Source organism: Dreissena polymorpha, unplaced genomic scaffold (assembly GCF_020536995.1).
Source record: "Dreissena polymorpha isolate Duluth1 unplaced genomic scaffold, UMN_Dpol_1.0 chrUn035, whole genome shotgun sequence".
Classification (NCBI taxonomy): domain Eukaryota; kingdom Metazoa; phylum Mollusca; class Bivalvia; order Myida; family Dreissenidae; genus Dreissena; species Dreissena polymorpha.
The window spans coordinates 61,495-84,918 of NW_026273349.1; the positions used below are offsets into that span (position 1 = coordinate 61,495).

At 36.6% G+C, this 23,424-nt stretch overlaps 1 protein-coding gene and 1 long non-coding RNA gene across 4 annotated transcripts; one reads left to right on the forward strand and one right to left on the reverse strand.

Moving 5' to 3' along the window:
• On the reverse strand, positions 1 to 2,283 carry LOC127863774 (uncharacterized). The gene is made up of 4 exons (XR_008041175.1): positions 1,904 to 2,283; positions 1,678 to 1,762; positions 1,096 to 1,196; positions 1 to 588 (listed from the first exon to the last, which is right to left on the reverse strand). It is a non-coding gene; the product is annotated as an uncharacterized LOC127863774 (long non-coding RNA).
• An 11,533-nt stretch (positions 2,284 to 13,816) lies between these two features.
• On the forward strand, positions 13,817 to 23,147 carry LOC127863770 (dihydrofolate reductase-like). 3 transcript variants are annotated; one of them, XR_008041170.1, is made up of 7 exons: positions 13,817 to 13,928; positions 16,847 to 17,011; positions 17,714 to 17,760; positions 18,455 to 18,572; positions 18,924 to 19,126; positions 22,049 to 22,158; positions 22,409 to 23,147. XR_008041170.1 is itself a non-coding variant. In XM_052403418.1 (7 exons), exons 2-6 carry the CDS (start codon positions 16,887 to 16,889, stop codon positions 22,160 to 22,162), a joined length of 534 nt encoding a protein of 177 aa, XP_052259378.1. In that variant the 5' UTR covers positions 13,817 to 13,928; positions 16,847 to 16,886; the 3' UTR covers positions 22,163 to 22,178; positions 22,409 to 23,147. The 3 variants fall into 3 exon arrangements, 2 of the variants coding, with proteins under 2 accessions (XP_052259378.1, XP_052259377.1); XM_052403418.1 differs by having other exon boundaries at positions 18,997 to 19,126; positions 22,049 to 22,178; XM_052403417.1 differs by having other exon boundaries at positions 18,997 to 19,126.
• Positions 23,148 to 23,424: the final 277 nt, after the last annotated feature.

The following is a 23,424-nucleotide window of genomic DNA, read 5'->3' on the forward strand; positions in this document are numbered from 1 at the left end:
AATCATGTTTTTTAAGAAAATTATTATTAAAAGCTTCACTTACAATCTAAACATACACATTGCAATTACAAAAATTAATGCTATTATGATGAGAGGCATAATTTTCAGCTTTCAAGCCGGCTACCCAAAATTAACACTTAAAAAGGCGCAAATCGCTCCTTCAACAGCTTACGACAAAAAGTGACACTTAATGCGCATCCAGATAGTCTCTCTCATATAAATAAGTCCTGTTAGCGACATTTTATTAAGTATTCTCTTTAAAATCCAGTGTTGAAAGCGTAAGTTTTGCAAAAATGTCCACAGTCACCATGCAAAAGAGCATGTTTGCTAAGGAATTCCTACGCGAGTGGCCACACTAATGTCGTGGCAAGAAAGTTATTTGGGTGTGATTCCTCTGTAGTTCAGTGAAAATTCATTCCACTACCTGGGGATGACTATCAGGATCAATTTTCCCAGCTTGGTGTAGTGTTGACCTTTCAGGATGTTGATGGATCGTCCACAAGCGCTGCACCACTGCGTCCTCTGTTCAGGACACAGAGTCGGATTGAGGTGTACACAAACCCGCAGTCAGGCAAGGATCATCCAGACCTTTAATAAAATAAAATGTTTAGGCCCCTGAAACTGGCAATTATGTTCAACACTGAGATAAGGATACACATAGAGGAGACATCATGCCATGGCTTTCTCATTATTGACACGGCAAATTCGAGCAGCCGGGGACTTGGCTCTAAACAAAAACAGGTATGCTCCATCAATGTGAGCAAGATGGCATGTCAGAGTTAAAAAGGGCAAACAAACATACAAAAGAGATATGTAGGAAATTAGATATTAAATGCCAGAAGTAATTTTAAGTATTGTTTTTCTGTCTGCAAGGGTTGCTGTGGAAAATAGTGCTTAACGCATAGTTTGGCCTGTAGGGGTTCTGCTAGCAAGAACAAATCGAAGTCATATCTTCCCGCGAACTGTAAGCTTGAGATAACCATATCTGATGAAGTACTGCTTTGAGAATGCATTCTTATTATACTTGAACCAGATCGCATTGACAGCACAAGGCTTCAGACCCCCCAAAAGTGTGAGGCTTTCAATAGTGCTTACCTGATACCAGACCGCATTGCCCGAGACAGTGACTTTCTCCCGGAACTGCACAGGCTGCATCCGCAGCAAAATCCTTAAGCTCAATCATGGTCTGGCTGACTCTGAAATAGTGATATCTGAATTTACAGATTCTCATTTGTCTAAAGGTTATGAGTTTATTGCCTATCTTATTAAAAGCAAACACAATGACATGCTTAAAAAGACATGTGCATTTCTGAAAAGACATACAGCTGCCCGATACTTGACAAGGAAAAGGCGCTATGGTCTTCACTCTGAAATTCATTACTCTAAGGGCTTAACAGAACAAAAGCCAGATCTTACAGCTAATTGGCCACACCTACAGCTAAATATGCTTTATAGGTTGAAAATAAAGTTATTTGTCTGAAGAACTAGTGCTATTAACTCATCAGCTATGTTGCTCCACTGGCCGCAATTCTGTAAACATAGTGTATATATGGAAATACCTAGTCTACCACCTGCATCGCACCACTACGTCCACTGTAAAAATACACAGCTAAGTTAGTACTTAAACGAACAAACTGAAATTCATGTGTTAATTAAACAATCAGTTTGATGACTCACATTGAAATCATGTCCAGTGCACCAGTCAGAGCAAGACAGCTAGCGGATTGTTGACCATCTACGGCTCAAGGACAAACGGTCAGGCCTACAAACAAAGAGAAAAATGGCATAAATGGCTTGCATGCATGTAATTTTGCATATTTTTCATCTTGCTCTCCACCTGAAACTTCAATCTATGGACATAATAATATTTACATTTAAGATTTGTTGGAAATGTTACCCTTACTTGTCCATACCAGGTCCCCCACCCATCCGGAACCGTCTAAAACCACCTAAAACATCCATTTGGACCAAAATATTGACACCTCTCATCTATTTTAGCACCCAAATCATCAAAACATTCATTAAAATTCATTTTCTACTTGTCTCGCTTGCAGACGAATCCATGTGACCGTGACATTGCAGTAAATGTGCTTTTTAAAGGTTATATTACACTAATTCCGATTCCCATAGGGTCCCATTATAAAACTGACAACTTTGACAGCATTTTTCTTGCCTTTCCGACGTATCAATTTTTCCGAACCTGGTATCATTTTAAAGATGGATCTGTCATCTTCCAATAATTGCAATCAAAAATATACCGTCTCGCAACTTCTAAGAAAGTAAATCGCTGTCGAATGAACCCACCGTAGAAAAACGTGTTTCGGAATCCTAATTTCGACAAAAGCCCCACACAATAGAAAACACACCCTCAAAAGTTCATCTTTTAAGTTAGCTTCCAATCCAAGGCATCAAAGTACTCCAGACACATACAGGATATTACAAATAACCACAAAAGTCATGTCTCACATTGTTAAATGGCTTATATTCAAGAAGAGAAAAGGAACTCTTTAGAAATAAGCACTACTTTCGAATGGACCACGGAGGGATACACAATGATTTAGTGTAATGTAACCTTTAAGGTCGAACATCCTTAAATGTATATTTATGTTGAATTTGTCCGAGTCATGTGTTCTTTAATGTTTGTGACTAGACAATTTCGCCTCGGAGTTATCTCAAGGCCATTATCAGATAAGAAATGTATTGTATAACGTGTTCCCTCCGTCGACTTTAAAACAAATGCCAACATGACCTGTTACATATACGCGCGTGTAAATACACACGGGTATATATATATGAGTCGTGCTTTGTGAAAAGGGGGTTAAATGCATGTGAGTAAAGTGTCGTCCCAGGTTAGCATGTGCAGTCAGCAAAGGCTAATCAGGGACGACACTTTCCGCATGAACTGGATTTTTGCTAAGTAGAGACTTTCTTTAAAACGAAAAATACCATAAATGCGGAAGGTGTCGTCCCTGATTAGCCTGGGACGGCACTTAACGCACATGCATTAAACTCCTTTTTCAAAGATCACGACACACGCCTTTTCGTACGCCATATCATACTCGTCTGATATCACATGATATCAAAAGTCACCAACCATATATTCTCTATGTCACTAACATTAGGTGAGATGCGGTCTGCGATAACGGGGCTTAATGAATGTAGGGCATTGTAGTTATAAGTGTGTGAATATGCGTCTTGACTTCACAATGTTTTTGCGTGTACGATATGTCATCAAAATGTTTGTGAAATCATAATATGAGTCGTGTTCTGAGAAAACTGGGCATAATGCATGTGCGTAAAGTGTCGTCCCAGATAAGCCTGTGCAGTCCGCACAGGATAATCATGGACGACACTTTTCTCTTTTTATTGTATTTTTCGTTTAAAGAAAGTATCTTATTTACTAGAATACAGTTTAGGCGGCCTGTAGTTTCACAGCAAAGCCTTTGCGAACTTGACAGACTAATCTCGGACCACACTCACTTACATGCATTAAGACCAGTTTTCACAGAACGAGTCTCAAATCATTGTCGATTAACTCCAGTGGAACTCCCAGAAAAAAAATCAAATACTTTACACATTTTAAGTAGTTACCACAATTTGTGTTTCTTTTCTGATTTCAATGCGTATGTTTGATTTTTTGTCAGCAAGATATTCGTTACTTGGGATTCAAACCACTTTACAAATGTGTGGACAATTTGTTAAGCAGATTTAATTTCTAACTGCTGTTTTGTCTCGAATTTCGGACTGTCAAGTGGATAATTTAGCAAAACATCCGAAAAACAAATTGACATTAAAATCAAAGCCGTTGAAGTGTTTTGTCGATGTTTTATATGTACATGAATACATTGATTCGCAAATCGTTATATTTATGATTAACAATGCTATCAAACACATATGCATAAGACATTTTGCTAATTCAACAACAAAACGTTTTAAAATGTGATAAGTTCGGACGATTTCACAAGGAAAACATTTTTCTCAACTGTTGTGATTATGCTATTCACAATGTACAAATAATGTTGGAAAAACATATCATTAACTGTCAATCGTTTCAAGTTTTCTAATTAAAACGTTAACTCAGAGCGGTTAAAATATGTTTTATTACAGTGTAGTATTTTATACCTGGAGCAAATGACCTTAACAACGACTTAATGTTAAGCTAGTTTGTAAACAGCTATTCAATTTTGATGGTCATTAGAGAAACACCATTTGAGAATAGTTCTGAGAAAACTGGGTTTGAAGCCTCTGCGTTATGTGTCGTCCCAGATTAGCATGTGCAGTCCGAAAAGGCTTATCAGGGACGACACTTTCCGCTTTAATAAAATTTTGCGTTTAACGGAAGTCTCTTCTTAGTGAAAATCCAGTTTATGCGGAAAACATTACCCCTGATGAACGTGTGCGTTCTGCAAAACCTAATCCGGCACGACATTTTACGCACACGCGTTATGCACCGTTTCCCCAAAGTACGGTTAACAGATAGTGCATCACGTTTGAAACGGAACAATTCACTTTAGTCAAATCTTGAGAAAATCCTGTTCAACAAGGACGTTGGGATAGAACATTTGGTACACAACAAAAAACAAGCTAGATAGCATCAATACTTAGCATCACGTATATTTTGTTGAAGGTAAATGGGAGATGATACATAAAATAAACCATAATTTAAATAGCAAACAGCACGCCCATAAATGAGGCAGTTTCACAGTTGTTTAGGAAAAACATATTTTTTTCCATCTCAACCAATAAGAGCAGGAAACCTTTTCTTACAAGTTATTTGGCGGATGTTTAACGATGCTAACTGGGCTCATGTAATCGTGATTCACGTCCGGGAAGAAGTCGTCACGTGTTTATTGTGAATGCTACTATTGAGTCGGGTTTTTTCATGAGTATTTTGGCCTCGTTCTGGGTAAACAAGGCTTAATGCATCAGGCTTAATATTCCGCCTAAACTGGATTTTCTCTGAAAATAAATACTTATCTAAACACCTGTGTCTATTGCATGCAATCAATTACGAATGAGATGTCAATCTCTTTTTTGTTTTTGATTTACAAAGGAATGTTAGCTAGCCTTGATTAAGTAATCCAAGTTGAGAAAATGCAATACAGATTTCGCATCACGCGACATACACAAATGCGTGTTTTGGGTGTTTCTAGTCTTCAGATCGACATGAAACTGTGTATGTGTAGTACAAATAGATTTATAAAGACGAAGATGCGTTTGTTTATATGATCTGAAAAGTTTTTTTAACGTAACATTACACTTGATCCTTTATCCCTCCGAGATATTTCTAAAGAGTACCTTTTTCGCTTTTTTCATTTAAAGCACATTAGCGAACGCACTCATGTTTTTTATTTTGGTTATTCCAGTATCGAATGTGTGTCTGCAACATATATGTGCATTTCATTAGGGACTATCATGAAATATTAACGTTTAGGGATGCGTTTATTGAAGTACGTTGCTTATGTCGAAATCTAACTTCGGAAAGTCTGTTTTCCGAGGGTTCTTGTCTTTGAGCGAATTTAACTTTCTTAGAAATTGCGAGATGATACTTTTTCATAGCAATTATTTGAAGAGGACAAATCCATATTTAATTTGATGCCGGTCTTGCACAATTTGATATATAGGAAAGGCAAGAAAAATGCTTTGAAAGTTGGCAGTATTATAACAGGACCCTATGGGAATTCGAATACGTGTAATCCAAACTTAAGCGATATATACCATCTTTATACTTTATAATAATGCAGTTCATGCATAGCATCAATGAAAATATGATTTCGTGTACATTTTAGAAATTCAATTTTTTAAATTTTACAAATCAGTTAAAACTTAAAGATGCTAAAGATGGACTTTAACTCAAAATCGCCGGATAAAATATATCGTTTAAGTTGTGTTATGCATTAAATTGGTAGAATCTAGTTTCAAAGTTTCAACCAAAAATTAGTAGCCAACATTTTTGTCTGAAACTCTCAACATTCGCCGTGGTGTAGAGGATGAGGTGTCCGCCTAGCGATCGGGAGTTAGTGGGTTCGATTCCCATTCTTTGAGCGGTTCATTAACTCCTCTATAGACATCAAATAATGGTTCTTTCTAAGAAACGAACTCGAAAATGTCCATAACTGCCGATATTAATCGAAAGAGCGGTTGGCAGTAAATATATATATTTTTTTATTTTATTATATTAAAAAAAATAGAATTTAAAAATACTCCGTTTTAATGCGACCTAAATACAACGTTGCAGCAACGTTGGGAAAAAACGTCGCAGCAATGTTGGGAAAAAAACGTCGGGAAAACTTTCATATAGACCATTGGTACAACCAAACTGCAACGTTCGAATGCAACCTAAATACAACGTTGCAGCAACGTTGGATGCCCACTGGGTTATTGTAGATCCTCAAACCATACTAGCCACGAAAAAGCTAGGACTCTAAACGTACTCATTTGATTGTACAATATATTAATTGATCTTCTTTAAAGGAAACGGCGATATTGTCGATCACGGCCGATACTTGATTAAAATATTCACAGCGATTACCGCCACATCCAAACTACTCAAACACTCCACAGAGATCTCCAATTTAAGGGCTGTATGCATGTGCGTAAAGAGTTGTTCATGGTCCCAGTGCAGTCCGCACAAGCTAATCTGGGACGACACTTACCACTGTATTTATTTATTTTTGTTAAAAGACGTCTCTTCTTAGCGAAAATCCAGTTCAGGCGGAAAGTTTAGTTCATAATGACCGTATGCAGACTGCACAGGCTAATCTGAGACGACACTTTACGCACATGCATTAAATCCATCATTGCCAGAGGGAGGCTCGTATCTGTTGTTAACTATACTTTATATCCAGTTAACTATACTTTATATCCAGTTAACTATACTTTATATCCAGTTAACTATACTTTATATCCAGTTAACTATACTTTATATCCAGTTAACTATACTTTATATCGAGTTGCTTGTTTAAATGATCCAGAAATATATGCTGGAAAAAAGTGTATAGATCTTTTTTTATTACAGCTGTTTTAGTTTGCATATGCAAAAATATGCAAACGTAGATAGAGAGTGTTAAACAATTTACAAATCTGTTTTGAGTAATGGGGAATAACTTGTGGTTGCAGAGGGACGGTGAGACCCTTGTGAGGAATGTTACCTCCCTTTATGTGGCGGTCATGTTTTCCCAACGTGTATCATGTAGTTGCTATCGGCTGTATACCATGGGCATCATTGAATAAGGGCGTTATGCGAGGAGCGTGATAACAATGTTGCAGGTGCATAAAATATACCATTAATCTAGCTCGAGTGAAATGATAAATGTTGATTATTTAAGTCGTCATTGCATAATTCCACCTACTATGTAATAAACACATTAATAAACTATAAAAATAAATAAATATTCAATCTTTAACAATTAAAGAACTACAACATTCATTTCACATTGCTGTAGTAAGCGAAATGTTTTCAACATATTTATGACGTCAGTGTTCACGAATTATTATGACATTCTAGACATAGTTCACACATATAATAAATTAGCTTCATTCTGGGAAAACCGGGCTTAATGCATGGGCATTAAGTGTCGTCCCAGATTAGCCTGTTCAGTCCAATACATGAGCGTTAAGTGTCGTCTCAGATTAGCCTGTTCAGTCCACATAGGCTAATCACGGGTAAGTGTCGTCCCAGATTAGCCTGTTCAGTCCGCAAAGGCTGATCACGGACATCACTTTCCGCATAAACAGGATTTGCATTATTGCTAGACTTTATTTTAACAAAACAAATGCTGTAAATCGGAAAGTGTCGTGCCTTATTAGCCTGTGCAGACTGCACAGATTTCATCGTGCTAGAGTGAGGGTATATTAAACCTTTCAGTTTCTTTCCTGCTATGTTACTCGCAAAACGCAATTGATCAACGATATCCATTGTATATAGTCCTTATTCACATGGCCGCCCTGTAGCGGGGCTGTTATTCCTTAAATGAATTAACAAAAACTTCTTGAACACTTTAGAAGTATCAATCTTAACCCTGAGATTAAATAAATAATGTTTATATGTTTTCCTCATAAAACAAACCTCTTCTTCTGTGTGGTTCGAACATTAGCGGTCGGTTAAGCAAAACACCATGTGCATGCTTTGTGACAGAAAATAAAAGGCGCGTACTGGCAAATATGGGCTCAACGTACAGTGTCATCAAATAATCAGGGATAACACTTTCTGCTGTTGTGTATTTTTTTCATTAAATGAAATTGCTTCTTAAAGAAAATCAAGTTTAGGCGCGAAGCGTAGCCCCTGATTAGCCATTGCGGACTGAACAGGCTAATCTGGCACGACATTTTACACACATGCATTAAGTCCCGAGTCCCAGGGCGAGACTTAATTACTGTTGAAAACTCCCATATTAATAGTTGTATTTACAATAACCAGATTTTGACCTCTTTATGAAGAACATTACGATGATCTGAACCAAGAATAATTGGTAAACATCCGCCCAAGGAAAAAAGTTACTTAGCCTAATTGTTGAATAGGCATTTACCCCCTAATCCTCTGTGAAAATGGCCCGTGTATGGGCGTGGACATGCTTGTTGTTTCTTCAACGATTTATTTACTTTATTTCGTCTTGCAATCAATGAACCTTCGATAAAATATAAGCGTTGCTAACTGTTGATGCTATCTTGCTTGATTATTTTTGTTTATGGCTATATGTTATTTCCCAACGTCCTGATTGAACAGGTTTTCTCATCATCAGACAAACTTGCGTGGTTCCGTTACAAATCTTCTAGAAATGAGTCGTGTCGAGGAAAACTGTGCATAATGTGCGCGCGTATACAATCAAACATTAATACGGCCATATTTACAGCTGTTCTTCTAGCGTGTGTTCTACATATGATTGGTATGGTTGCGCGTCTATTACTTAATTGGAATAACGATATGGTTACTTCATTTGTATATATTGTATTCAAACTTGCATTATTTAGAGTACTCAATCCATCAGCCGCTTAGCATATCATGTATGACACTTTTCGCAAGAGCGTTCAAGTTGTCTTTTTATTATACAATAAATTTTATTAAACACACACATTCTCAATTTAAATCTAACATTAGTGCAACAAAAATAAACATCACCCTACTTATAGTAGGGAAAATCCGCCATTCGTTTTGCTAATTGACAATTGCATATTGCTTAATAACAAATGCATATTGCTCAACGACAACTCCATGTTGACAGAATACTACTGCATTTTTGTATATGCCAAAAGCTTTTTGTATCGAGGATAACCAGAAGCAACGGGATAATTAAACTCAAAGATATTGGTCGACTGTTAAATAACGAGCTATTTTGACGGAAAAGCCCTGTCTCTGCGAGTCAGTAAAACGCCGGATACAGGCTAGTTGCGTGTGCCTAAGCAAATCGATACGTAGTAAAAACGTTTTACTATCAGTACTTTCGTACACACGTCTTTGCGGTTTCCGTCACACAGAACGTTCATAATTAATAGAGCTGCGCACTTTGGAGTCGTCCATGGATGTGTTGTTGTTTTTACGCAGTTAAATAATTTCTAAGATTTGAATGTCAGTTTCATTTTTTATAAATCTTAGAAATCAATTTAAGGGACATGTTTGCATATTTTCGTAGCGTAGAAAAATCTCATTAAAATTTTTTCAAACAAATATAAGGATTCGCCGGGATTCAAACCCAGGTTCTCTGTAAGCAAGAGCAAGAGGGTTGCCATTGCGCCAAGCACGCTGTTATAAAGTATGGCAAATTATAAACGCTATGTTAGTAATACTCGTATTTTGCAAATTATGATGAGTATCCATTAATGAAGAAATAATTGTTCTTATCCATTAGCGTTATTTCGCCCGTTTAAAAATGCAAACATTCTTGTTTAAATCTATGACATTTTTTGCTGAAAATCGTTAGATTGCTAAACTGTGGACAATTCATCTAACTGCGTAAAGTCAACACAATATCCAGCCACCCGGTTTCAATTTACACTCCTGCCGCATGTGAGTTTATATAGTGGTTATAATTCCGGGAGAGCGGTTTCCTCCGGGTATTCCGGCCCCACCCCACCCACACAAGAACAATACTACCGAACAATTGAAAACAATTCACTAAAATTGCAGCTATATTTCAGAAATCGTCAAACCTTTCCTGCATCCAGATTGATCATTTAATCAAAGATATTGCAAAATTTTAAATATAAATACATAAAATCATTTAATTTGAAGGACAAATACAATAATTATACAATTAAAATAATTAAGTATATAATATTGCACAAAATATGAAGTTCGAAACAATTATTTGTTTTAAAAGAATCTACTGTTGTGTTTTTACAATATTTTAGAATGAACGAAACTATCAAATGTGTCTCTATGTTCAATTTTTTTATGATATTGTGAAATGTGAAGTGATTATTACCCCAGTTTTATTAAAATGCGTGTAACCGTTGACATATGGACTGATATATTAATTATTGGAATTGCATCTATGTAACGCAGAAAACAAGGAATGTCTATGAAGGTCTCCTTCACGCGTATACCTTTTTTGTTACATCTTTTTTACCGTTTGAAGCATTTTGTGTAAATTGCCATCTGTCAGGGGATAACGTAGCGAGAACCGTTTGTAAAGTGCGAAATTTTAGGCTGTGCTTAAACAACTCAGAGTTTCAAAATAAACCGTTTCAAAACAAAAATTAAAGCACATCGTCGTTCAAAATGTCTTCAATAATGCTTATCATAGGAGTGTTGATGCTCATGTAACTAACTGAGTGTAGGTTAATCTTTAAAAAACACACCGAGGCCACATTTTTGCTGAAGAAAGTAAATGTAATAGCTCAACTAATATTAATTGTCCAGCGGAATGAAATTGTTCTCGCAATTTTAAATTCAGTACACACAGTGCTTAATTTATCATTAAACTATTACATAGTGCTCAGAGCGTTCACCACTTGAAAGTGTTTGATCACTTTGTCATGACAGATTTCTGTATCGCGTGGCTATCAGGCTAGAATATTGATTTGAAATTTCGCTTCTAATATAGGCAAACTTGATCAACCCCACTGGATGCATTATACGGTTTAGGTAAGTCAAGTTTGAACTCACGATGTAAGTTTTTTTTATGTTAAAATATAATTATTTAAAAGACATATGTACGTGATGGTTTAGCACTTAAAATACTTATTATTAACGTTGTTGCAATACATCATAGTATTTTGTTTAGTTAGGTTTGCGATATTAATATCACTACCATGATGAACAGTAGAAAATTAGACAGGTTGCCGTATGTATTTCCCCCTACTAATGTTTTTCCAGATCCGAAATGGTCCCTGTAAAAGGAAATACATGATCAGTATGTTACTTTGTGTTAAATTACTTAAGCAGTGAAAAACCTAACAAATCAAACATAACCAAATGTAGTTAACACATAAGGATAATGTACACAACAACAAACCTGAACACCCAAAGCTGTCATTCTGTACTTCTGAAAATAACGTTATTGTTAAGAAAGCAATATGTGCTTGTGCAAATGCTGCTTTAGACAGCTCCAGGAACGTAATAATTTATTTAATAATTCAAAGCCATCGTCATTTGTTGATTAACGTGGTGCAAATATTTAAAAAAAAACATGTCCCTTTTTAAGCTGCATCTGCATTATATAAAATCATTGTAGCGCGGTTTTCTTTATTTATTGCGATGATTGCGGCCCTATATTATACATGTGGGCCTTGCTCTGGGAAAACAGGGCTTAATGCATGTGTGTAGATATTCGTTCAACATAAGCCTGTGCAGTCCGACTGTTTTTTTTAAGGAAGTTTCTTCTAAACAAAAATCCAAGGCGGATATTGTCGTCCATGGTAAGCCTTTTCAGACTGCACAGGCTAATCTGGGACGAATCTTTATGCACATTCATTAAGCCCAGTTTTCCCAGAGCGAGACTCAGTATTCTTATTCTAAGTCATTGTCCGTATTACGCTTTTAATTCACGAGTGATCATAGAAAATAAAATTTTCACGAGTGAAAATGTATATTTTCAATCATCACGTGTGAATTAAAATCAATATTCCACGGAATCCAACAAATTGTCATTTTATTTTTTATATGATTCATTGGTTTATTTTATGAAAAACATATAATTCGTCTATGCAATACAAACATAAAATTTCTGTATTTAAATTTTAATTTAAATAAAAAAATATTCAAAACGCACAAGCACCGAGCAATGGATATGTTTCACAGTGACGTTTAATACCAGACGGATATGATGTTAAGTTGGTATTGTGCTTTCTTGTTATAAATACGTAAAGCGTATGCTGTATTTGTGTATACTGCAAATATAATATCAACATTGACGGAATGCGTTTATATTTTGAGACTTTATATACAATTAATCACTGTTTGTATTACATTTTAACTTCACTATTGAATAATTTAAATAGTTAAAAGACGAAACCTTTTCTTTGACATTTCGCATGCAGTAATACCATCAAGTAGAGCTGAGTGGTTGGACAAGTATTTCAATTAAATGTATCAAGTTCATATAATCTGCCACTGTTGAGTATTGTATTGAGCAGTATTTACACATTCAAACAAGTCGTTGTTCGACAAAAAATGCGACTAAAGGCGTATTCGTAATTAAAAACAAAACCTAAATTGTAAATGTTCATGCTTGCTTTATAAATGATTAGTTTAACACAATTCATCAATGACAAGATATATCTACGTAATTGCATTTCCATATTTTTTATACTTTTATGTGTTATTGTTCTGTAAGCCAATACAACATTTTTAAGTTTAATGCATGGATTTTCCGCTCCCATCAAGTCGGCTGAAACAAAAAAACAATCCAATTAAGAGCTGAAGGGTTGATTTTTTAAACCAAATTACTACGCTTCAATGAGTAAATTATACGGGTTTTAGACGTCTAAATTCATTAGAAAACAATAATGAAAGCTAAGTCTTTGATTGTATTTGGTCAATCATTAGGTCTCTACAAAAATAAATCAAAATGCAGAGTGTAAACATTTGGCGCAAATAGGAAATAAAACATAGCATAAACGAAATAATACACATTTCTACGGTAGTTCGACTTGAACTTACGCAAAAGGAATCCCTTTCACAAATGATCAAACAGATAATACTGAATACGTAACAATATAAAAATCAGCACAGGCTAATCAAATACTTCACTTTTCCCCTTATTTTGACTTTGCTAAGAAGAGGCTTTATCTAAAAGAAGCAATACAATAAAAGCGGAATGTATCGTTCTAGATAAGCCTGTACGGACTTAGTGGACTAATATATGTCATTTGTCACATGAAGACGAAACAAAGCTTTCCTTGTCATGTGTGTGTACGCGATTTGTAAATCGTAGAAGATCGAATAAAAGATACCACCCCTACAACATATACATCCGATGAAACAAGACATCCTTATTTATTTGGCATTTTATGTTATAGTGTGTATATTTAGGTAAACGTCTTGCATAACCATTCATATATTGCACACATCTGACACCGAATACAATCACACACATTTAAAATTACAGAACGATATATGTCTATATCAAACGTAAATGAATTGTTTTAAGACTTTACCTTCTTTGCATGCATAAATATTACATTTAATAAAATAAAAACATGTTGCAAAAATGGACTTCAAATATATTTTAAAAGCCCTAAACTGGCTAGTTAACAACCCCGCATGTATTGCGCGTGTCACTGTTGAAACATTGATTGTAAGACATCCTGTGCAAATCTGTATTTGTCAAAACTATAATGATTTACTTTTCTTTGTGTACATGACACTCGGGTGGTTCAGGATTGACCTGCGCATTTTGGTCAACTCGTAGTAGCTGATAATCTCGACATTTACGGTGTACACGTGTTTACTTGCAGTCGATGTTGATTGTAAATCTGCATAGTGCAAGGTCAGTGTATAACGGTATGCTTGGATTTAATTATTGAGTTTAAATCAAAATTTTGGTATTTTTGTTGAACTTATCGTTCGTACGTTTAAGGTAGGTCATATTTAAACTTACGATGTTAGGCTGTATGTATATGTTTAATTATAATTATTAAAAAGACATATAAACGCGATGTTATGCCATTTAAATACTTACAATTAAAGTTGTTGCAATACATCATAGTATAGTTTTAGGTAGGTTTGCGATAGGAATTTCACAACCATGATGACAGTAAAAAAAAAACAGGTTGTCGTATGCATTTTCCCCTATTAATGATTATCCGGATCCGAAATGTTCCTTTTAAAAGGAAATACTTGAGCAGTATGTTACTTTGTGTTAAATTACTTAATCAGTATGAAACACCTTACAAATCAAACATAACCAAATGTAGTCATCACATTAGATTGAGGTACACAACAACCGTGATCACCCGAATCTGTAATTAGGTACTTCCTAAAATAACGTTATTGTTAAGAAAGCTATTTTTGCTTGTGCAAATGCTTCTTTATACAGCTCATGAACCGTAATAATTAATTGAATAAATCAAAGACATATGTTGATGTACGTGGTGGAAATATACAAAACACATGCCATTTTTAAGCTGCATCTGCAGGAGAGAAACCTTAAGGTTGCAGGTTTTTGTATTAATTGCGATGATTGCTCTATATAATACATGTAAGCCTCTCTATGGAAAAATAGGGCTTAATGCATGTGCGTAAAGGTTCGTCCAGAATAAGCCTGTGCAGTCCGACTTTTTTGTTTTTAGGAAGATTCTTCTAAACAAATATCCAAGGCGGATATTGTCGTCCATGGTAAGCTTCTTCAGACTGCACGGGCTAATCTGGGACGAATCTGTATGCACATGCATTAAGCCCAGTTTTCCCAGAGCGAGACTCATTATTATTCATTGCTCGTATACTACCAGTCCCGTTAACCCCTTCACGCAAGTTTGTGAACTCGCCATGACCTACACGTTATCAGATAATTGAAACATTTCGGTCTCACGAGTTTACGCTGACATGGTAAAATTAAGGGCACACCGCAATCGTGTTCATTTGTTTCCGTTTAAACATACACTATCCATTGTATTATGCAGTCTTGTTTAACCAATTCTCTGCGTTGTGGTTCTGAATAGGGTACGGTATTATAAGGTATTTCGGAAAGCTTCTGCGACAGCATATTGTTAAAAGATAATGACACAGATGATAATTAACATTATGCAAGCGAAATTGTAACAGGCATATATCAACACATGACACAGTGTATAGCACATGTTATAAAATGAATGCACCATTTATACAAACATTAAAACATGTTTTATACTACACGTAGATGAAGATGTCTTTGTAAACTTAATTTAAAATAGCGAATAATGGAACTGCATAAACTATTTTATGGAGTTTTTATTTCGTTTTTATCTACTTTGGTAACACCTGACACCATAGCCATATAATTATCAAAACTGCGATCACCTCCTTTGAGCGACCGATGCAAATCATGAGGGTTTAAACCGTTTAGGGCTAGCCGAGCATCGCATTTACTGAAGAATTATTAACAAACTGAACGTGTGTCTAAAAATATATCAATCAATGGAATTTTGAAGAGTATTAATGAATTATTTATGAATGCAAAAAGGTTCTTTAAAAGCTTCACAAAGATTTCGGTGTACTTACGTTGAACATGACGGAAATCATTTATATGCTTTGTATTAAAGATGTTAGTATACAACTGTCACGTAATCGTTCATAGTTCATGGACGACACATAGTTACTAGCAATGTTCATTTCTCTTAAATTACTAGTATGTAGCCTACCATTGGATTTCTCGTCATGTGCATATTGCCATGATGACGGGATTTGCATTAGCTACCATTTTCCCGTGTCGCGCATGGGACAAGTCCGTCCCTCTCTATTAATGTTAATTTCTCTGCATAATGTGGGATAAAATATTCAACAATACCATATATCAGTCTCTAGCCCAATTTAATGTCTGACATAACTAATATTTCAATTATACAAATATGTTGTGATTGCTACATGATTGTGTCTTTTTCCATCTGTTCACCTCAAGATCTAAATGCTAATTGATTATTTTCCTCTAACATTTCCCCCGTGAAACTCAGTTATGAATTCCATTGGTCAGTGTTCTATCCGTGCTTATTTCTGGTTTGCTAGATTACTAGAGATACTGAACCAATGAAGCCCTGGGAACGGGATAAACAAACCACCCAAATATTTACAAGCTTTATCAAACCTTTTGATGAGAGATTTTACTGTATAAACACTTTTGCTTGACCAATAAAAACATACCCGGCCTTGTGTCAACTATACTATTCTTTAATCTCTCCCTCATCGATAAGCTTGTTTGTACATATCTGCACTTTGTTTCCTACCATAATGTGACACAACCTATCAATGAAGCCCTGGAAACGGGATAACAAACCACCCAACTATTTACAAGCTTTATCAAACCTTTGATGAGAGATTTTACTGTATAAACACTTTTGCTTGACCAATACAAACATACCCGGCCTTGTGTCAGCTATACTATTCTTTAATCTCTCCCTCATCGATAAGCTTATTTGTACATATCTGCACTTTGTTTCCTATCATTATGTGACACAACCAAATATTGTCCGTATATAAACGACATTAAAACTATGCAGACAAGATTGTGTAGAGTTTTGTTTTGAAACGGTGAATAAATTGAAATCGCCGTCATCATTTGACTTAGAATAATACGGGCGTTAAAAATAGAAAGAGAAAATAGTACTGGACTGAATTGATGAGTTTAGTTTCATCAATTGTTAAATTTACTTTGTTGATATTGAACTGCGACCAATCGAATGGTCAATACTAATGCAGAGTTGATAACATTTGCAGGACCAGTGTGACGAACTATTAAAGAGTCTTTCGTTGGCCCATGGACATCATGGAACAAAATGTCTCCATCACGAACGGAATAATCACATTCGATATGATGGCAGCAATGTGTCATAACAACAGAGGCATTGGCTACCAGGGTGATCTGCCATGGCCAAAATTGAGGTAAGTATACGAATAATTTTGGGAAAAAATGGGCTGCATGCATTTGCAAAAAGTGTCGTTCGATTGTGTACACATTCCGCTTTTACGGACCTTTCGGTATAAAGGAGATATCTGCTAAACGAAAAACCAGTTTAGGCGGAAAGTGTCCTTTCTTGTTAATTTTGACGTGGCTTTACACAAATGCATTAAGTCCAATTTTCCCAAAACAAAGTTTGATGTGTCTCACAAATGAAAAACAATATATGAGTAGACATAAACTTAAGTACAAAGAACTTTACAATCCGTCTACAATAAACAATAAAATATCGATGTGTAAATGGTTATCTTCACTCTGTCTGCTTACGACATTTTGAATTGCTGTCCATATACAACGTTGTTTATTTACTATTGAATACAGGAAAAGATATAATCTCGCTTTGGGAAAACTGGGCTAAATGCATGTGCGTAAATTGTCATCACACTTTAGCCTCTACAGTCCGAATTGGCTAATTAGATACGACACTTTTTGCGGATATGTATTTTACCCGTAAGGATATCGCTTCTATCCAAATATCCAGCTTTTTCAGAAAGAGGGATGACAATCTACACTTATACAGGCATATCTAGGATTACACTTTGCGCACACGCATTAAGACCAGTTTTCCCAAAACAAAGCTCATTTTTCTGTACCTACTATGCTTGCAAGTTTATGTCTGTTTACAGGGCCGATTTTGAGTATTATTTAAAGACCACATCCACACACAAGAAAGGTAATATTGTAAACATGAGACTCGGTCTGTGAAAACGGGTATTAATGCATGTTCGTTTAAATGTCGCCCCACATATGCCATGCAGTCCGCAATGAGGAAAGACACTTTACACCTAAACTGATTTTCGCTAGGAAAAGACTTTAAACCGAAAGTAGAATATCAGCGGAAAGTTTGCGAACTTTACAGGTTGACACTGTACGCACATGTAAATAGCTCCATTTTCCAAGAACACGGCCCGTATAGCACAGCGGTTAAATTGATTGATTTAAAGTGTTCCAGACTAAGTTTTCCCGTTTTCCATGATTAAGTTAACCCTAAGCACATTTTTGAGTTATTGTGAAGAACGTTTATTGGCTTGCTATCATGAAAGAAAATATAAAACCTGTAAATAATCGATCAATCCGCTCTCGTTGTTTTCTGTCGTATAACGCAAAGTCATGTCTACGCCATTCTGTTTGTTGGAAAAATGGCCGCGATCAAGCGTTTCATGATTGGCTGATCACATAGTTTGATGTATCGCTGTCATTGTTTTCCATTTACAACGGCCATTCATATGAAACGTCGTGTCCAAACTAAACATGGATTACACAGGATTAATATCTTTAATGTTTGTCATTCAAATAAAGACATGAGTTATGTTTATGTTCCCTTCATGTTCTTTATATCTATTTACAGTTGTTGTTGTTTAATCCAGACTCCAGTTTGATGAGTATACATGTACATGGCCGTAAGACTTGGGCGGTGTGTACGGACTTTCAGGCAAGCTATGGAGGCGTATATCACATCGTCTGTAGTCAGTCACGTGACCCAAGGTGCGTCTACCTCATGTTCTGCAGCCGATTTTATTTCAATGGTCATTCTAGAATGTCGTCAGCATCCGTAAACCGTGCACTTAGCAACACATGTGTATATAATGCGGAAATTGGAAATATGTAAACAAGGTAGAAAGTCACTAAAATACACTTGGAAATAAAACCTGACTTCAAATAATCATTATTTACAACCAAAGCCAATACAAATTAATCATTATTTGAATTAATTACCGTTTTCGTTCACAACGGCTAAGAAACAATAGTGCAACATAATTATCACTTTTTAGGCACGAGGCAATAAAACAAGAACAAGTATCAGCTAAATAATACTGCACGTTTTCTTTGTAATAGGTTGTCTAATAAAGTAACACATTATCAAATGTGTTGTCATATCGCAATTCCACACGTGAATTTCCGTTTGGAGTAACAAGACACACCCGAATCTCCTGACGGTGGCCGGAAGTGTACCTGAGGCGCTGGAGAACATCGCAGATCTGGACCGAAAGGGGAAAGTGGACAGCGTCTGGATCATGGGTGGTGCAGGCATATACCAGGTATAAGAATTTTAATACTTATTGTTTCTGAAATAAACCTTATACTAAAAGAAACATATGATAATATGATAGTTATAAAGTCGAATGTTCGAGGCAAAATATCTATTTCAGAACAAACATGGGCATAATGCAAGTGCGTATAGTGACTGATGTGTTTTCCCAGGCTAATTTCGGACTACACATTCCTATTGTTTTGTATTTGTCATTTAAAGGCAGTATATTCTTAGCGAAAATCCAATGTAAACATAAAGTAACGTCCCTAATTAGCCAGTACGGACAACGCAAATCTGACACGACACTTCACGCACTAGCCTGTACGGACTACGCACATCTGACACGACACTTCACGTACTAGCCTGTACAGATTACACAAATCTGAAACGACACTTCACGCACTAGCCTGTACGGACTACGCACATCTGACACGACACTTCACGCACTAGCCTGTACGGACTACGCACATCTGACACGACACTTCACGCACAAGCCTGTACGGACTACGCACATCTGACACGACACTTCACGCACTAGCATGTACGGACTACGCAAATCTGACACGACACTTCACGCACTTGCCTGTACGGACTACGCACATCTGACACGACACTTCATGCACTTGCCTGTACGGACTACGCACATCTGACACGACACTTCACGCACTAGCCTGTACGGATTACGCAAATCTGACAAGACACTTCACGCACTAGCCTGTGCGGACAACGCACATCTGACACGACACTTCACGCACTAGCCTGTACGGACTACGCACATCTGACACGACACTTCACGCACTAGCCTGTACGGACTACGCACATCTGACACGACACTTCACGTACTAGCCTGTACGAACTACGCACATCTGACACGACACTTAATATTAGCCTGTACGGACTACGCAAATCTGATACGACACTTCATGCACATCTGATACGACACTTCATGCAAATCTGATACGACACTTAATGTAAATCTGATACGACACTTCATGCACATCTGACACGACACTTCATGCACATCTGATACGATCCTTCATGCACATCTGACACGACACTTCATGCACATATGACACGACACTTCATGCACTACTGACACGACACTTCATGCACATCTGACACGACACTTCATGCACATCTGATACGACACTTCACGCACATAATTCCTATTGTTTTGTATTGTTCATTTAAAGGAAGTATATTCTTAGCGACAATCCAATGTATACATAAAGTAACGTCCCTAATAAGCCTGAACGGACTACGCAAATCTGATACGACACTTCATATTAGCCTGTACGGACTACGCAAATCTGATACGACACTTCATGCAAATCTGATACGACACTTCATGCACATCTGATACGACACTTCATGCAAATCTGATACGACACTTCACGCAAACCTGATACGACACTTCATGCACATCTGACACGACACTTCATGCACATCTGACACGACACTTCATGCACATCTGACACGACACTTCATGCACATCTGACACGACACTTCATGCACATCTGACACGACACTTCACGCACATCTGATACGATACTTCATACACATCTGATACGATATTTCATGCACATCTGACACGACACTTCATGCAAATCTGATACGACACTGAATGCACATCTGATACGACACTTCATGCACATCTGATACTTCACTTCATGCACATCTGATACGACACTTCATGCACATCTGACACGACACTTCATGCAAATCTGACACGACACTTCATGCACATCTGACACGACACTTCATGCACATCTGACACGACACTTCATGCACATCTGACACGACACTTCATGCACATCTGATACGACACTTCATGCAAATCTGATACGACACTTCATGCACATCTGATACGACACTTCATGCAAATCTGATACAACACTTCATGCAAATCTGATACGACAATTCATGCACATCTGATACGACACTTCATGCACATCTGATACGACACTTCATGCAAATCTGATACAACACTTCATGCAAATCTGATACGACAATTCATGCACATCTAATACGACACTTCATGCACATCTGACACGACACTTCATGCACATCTGACACGACACTTCATGCACATCTGACACGACACTTCATGCACATCTGACACGACACTTCATGCACATCTGACACGACACTTCATGCACATCTGATACGACACTTCATGCAAATCTGATACGACACTTCATGCACATCTGATACGACACTTCATGCAAATCTGATACAACACTTCATGCAAATCTGATACGACAATTCATGCACATCTGATACGACACTTCATGCACATCTGATACGACACTCCATGCACATCTTACACGACACTTCATACACATCTGATACGACACGTCATGCAAATCTGACACGACACTTCATGCACATCTGACACGACACTTCATGCACATCTGACACGACACTTCATGCACATCTGATACGACACTAAATGCACATCTGATACGACACTTCATGCACATGATTTAGGTCCGCTTTCCCAGAGCAAGGCTAAAGTGAATTGAGAACATTCGACACCGTGATAATATCTCTAAAGTATGTATGTTCGATGCTCAATATAATAAAGCGTATTGAAACCATTCGACAACGTGATAAAGTGATATTTCTAAAGTATGTATGTCAATGCTCAATATAATATAGCGTGAATTTATTTAAGCATCTGAATCCGGGCTATACAAGCTATTGTAATAACGTTTGTTGAGCATTATTGTATCAAGGGGATGGTTAGTCTAAAACCTGTGAACGATTCTATAATACTGATGTTTTATGTACTTAAAATATGCCTATCTCTCCTGCACTTTGGTCGAGTCTATTTAAATGGTGTGTAATGGATGGACTACACATGTACAGTAACGCCTTCCTTATCCGCTCTCTTAGACGAGTCTAACAATTACTTTGTTTACTGCAGGAGTGTCTGTCTCATCCGCTCTGTGGACGAATCTATCTGACTCACGTGTACAAGGACTTTCCGTCAGACAAATTTTTCCCTCCTTTTGATGACAACTTCCGAGAAGTAAAGTAGGGATTACATGTCGAATGTGCGGTTTTAATTTCAATAGATTTACTTACTTTTCTCAGTTATCTTAACGAGCTTGAAGAAGTAAGTGAAGCATTTAAATAAATAACTTGTATAAACACGATGAAATTCTAATTATTAAATTATTAGTTATTTAAAGGCTTTAATTCGTTAAAGACACAGATGGATTAATTAAGTCCGTGTTGCTTCACGATTTCACACGCGCTGACGTTCCATACTTAATTTTTTCAGAAACGACGCTACTTCCGATACCTATCACGAAGAAGACGGTATTTCCTTCGAATTTAAAGTATACCAGAATATAAGGAAATGCAACACTTCTATATAATTGATACACTGATGCCAACTCAGTGTATTGCTACTAGTGTTTACAATATCCTAAATAATCAGTTAACGTGCTGAAACTGTATTTTATCTTGACTGAGAAGTTGCAAATAAGCGTTATTTAAAGGAGAGAAAACCCATGAGCTTTCATCTGTAAAACTGGGCTTAATGTATGTGCGCAATCTTCTCAGGCTTATCATGGCACACACGGTCAGCTTTGATGAAACTTTTCTTTAAAATGAAGTCTCGTGTTAACGACAACCGTTTTCAAGCGGAAAGCGTCACCCATGGTTAGTCTTTTCGGACTACACAGGCTAATCTGGGAGAACACTTTCTGCACACACAATGTCTTATGTATGATACATTCAGTTCGGTTTCGTCAGAACGTATATTTGATTGTGAGGCAGAGAAATATAATATTTCATTTCTGAACATAAACTATGCTATCATTGTTAAGAATATGTGCTTTTTACGTAAATTTGTTGGTTTATACCTAAGTGTATGCTGCGAAGTCGTTTGCGAATTTACAGACCATTGACACATGCCTTCAATAGCGTTCCACACAATAACAAAAAAACTGTTGTTTTTTTAAACTAAGCAATATTATTAGTTGTGTTTGTTTTAGCAACTGTATGTTGATGTTTGTATGTCCATGTTTTGTCTGGTACATGTATAAGTATGTTGATTATTAAATATTAGATTGTTTCGGTGGTGTTGCTAATGATGATTGATGCCTGTTGATTCGGCTGACGGGTCATGGTATATACACCATGTACATTGTACGCGACCACAAGAAAACAGCATCATTCGCGTTGTGAAAATTCAAATGACTAACTACTTCACATTGTCTAAAAAGACAAACAAACACAATTCACTTATTATGTATATATGGTAAATAATGTTCCGTGCTTTAAAGTCGTTTC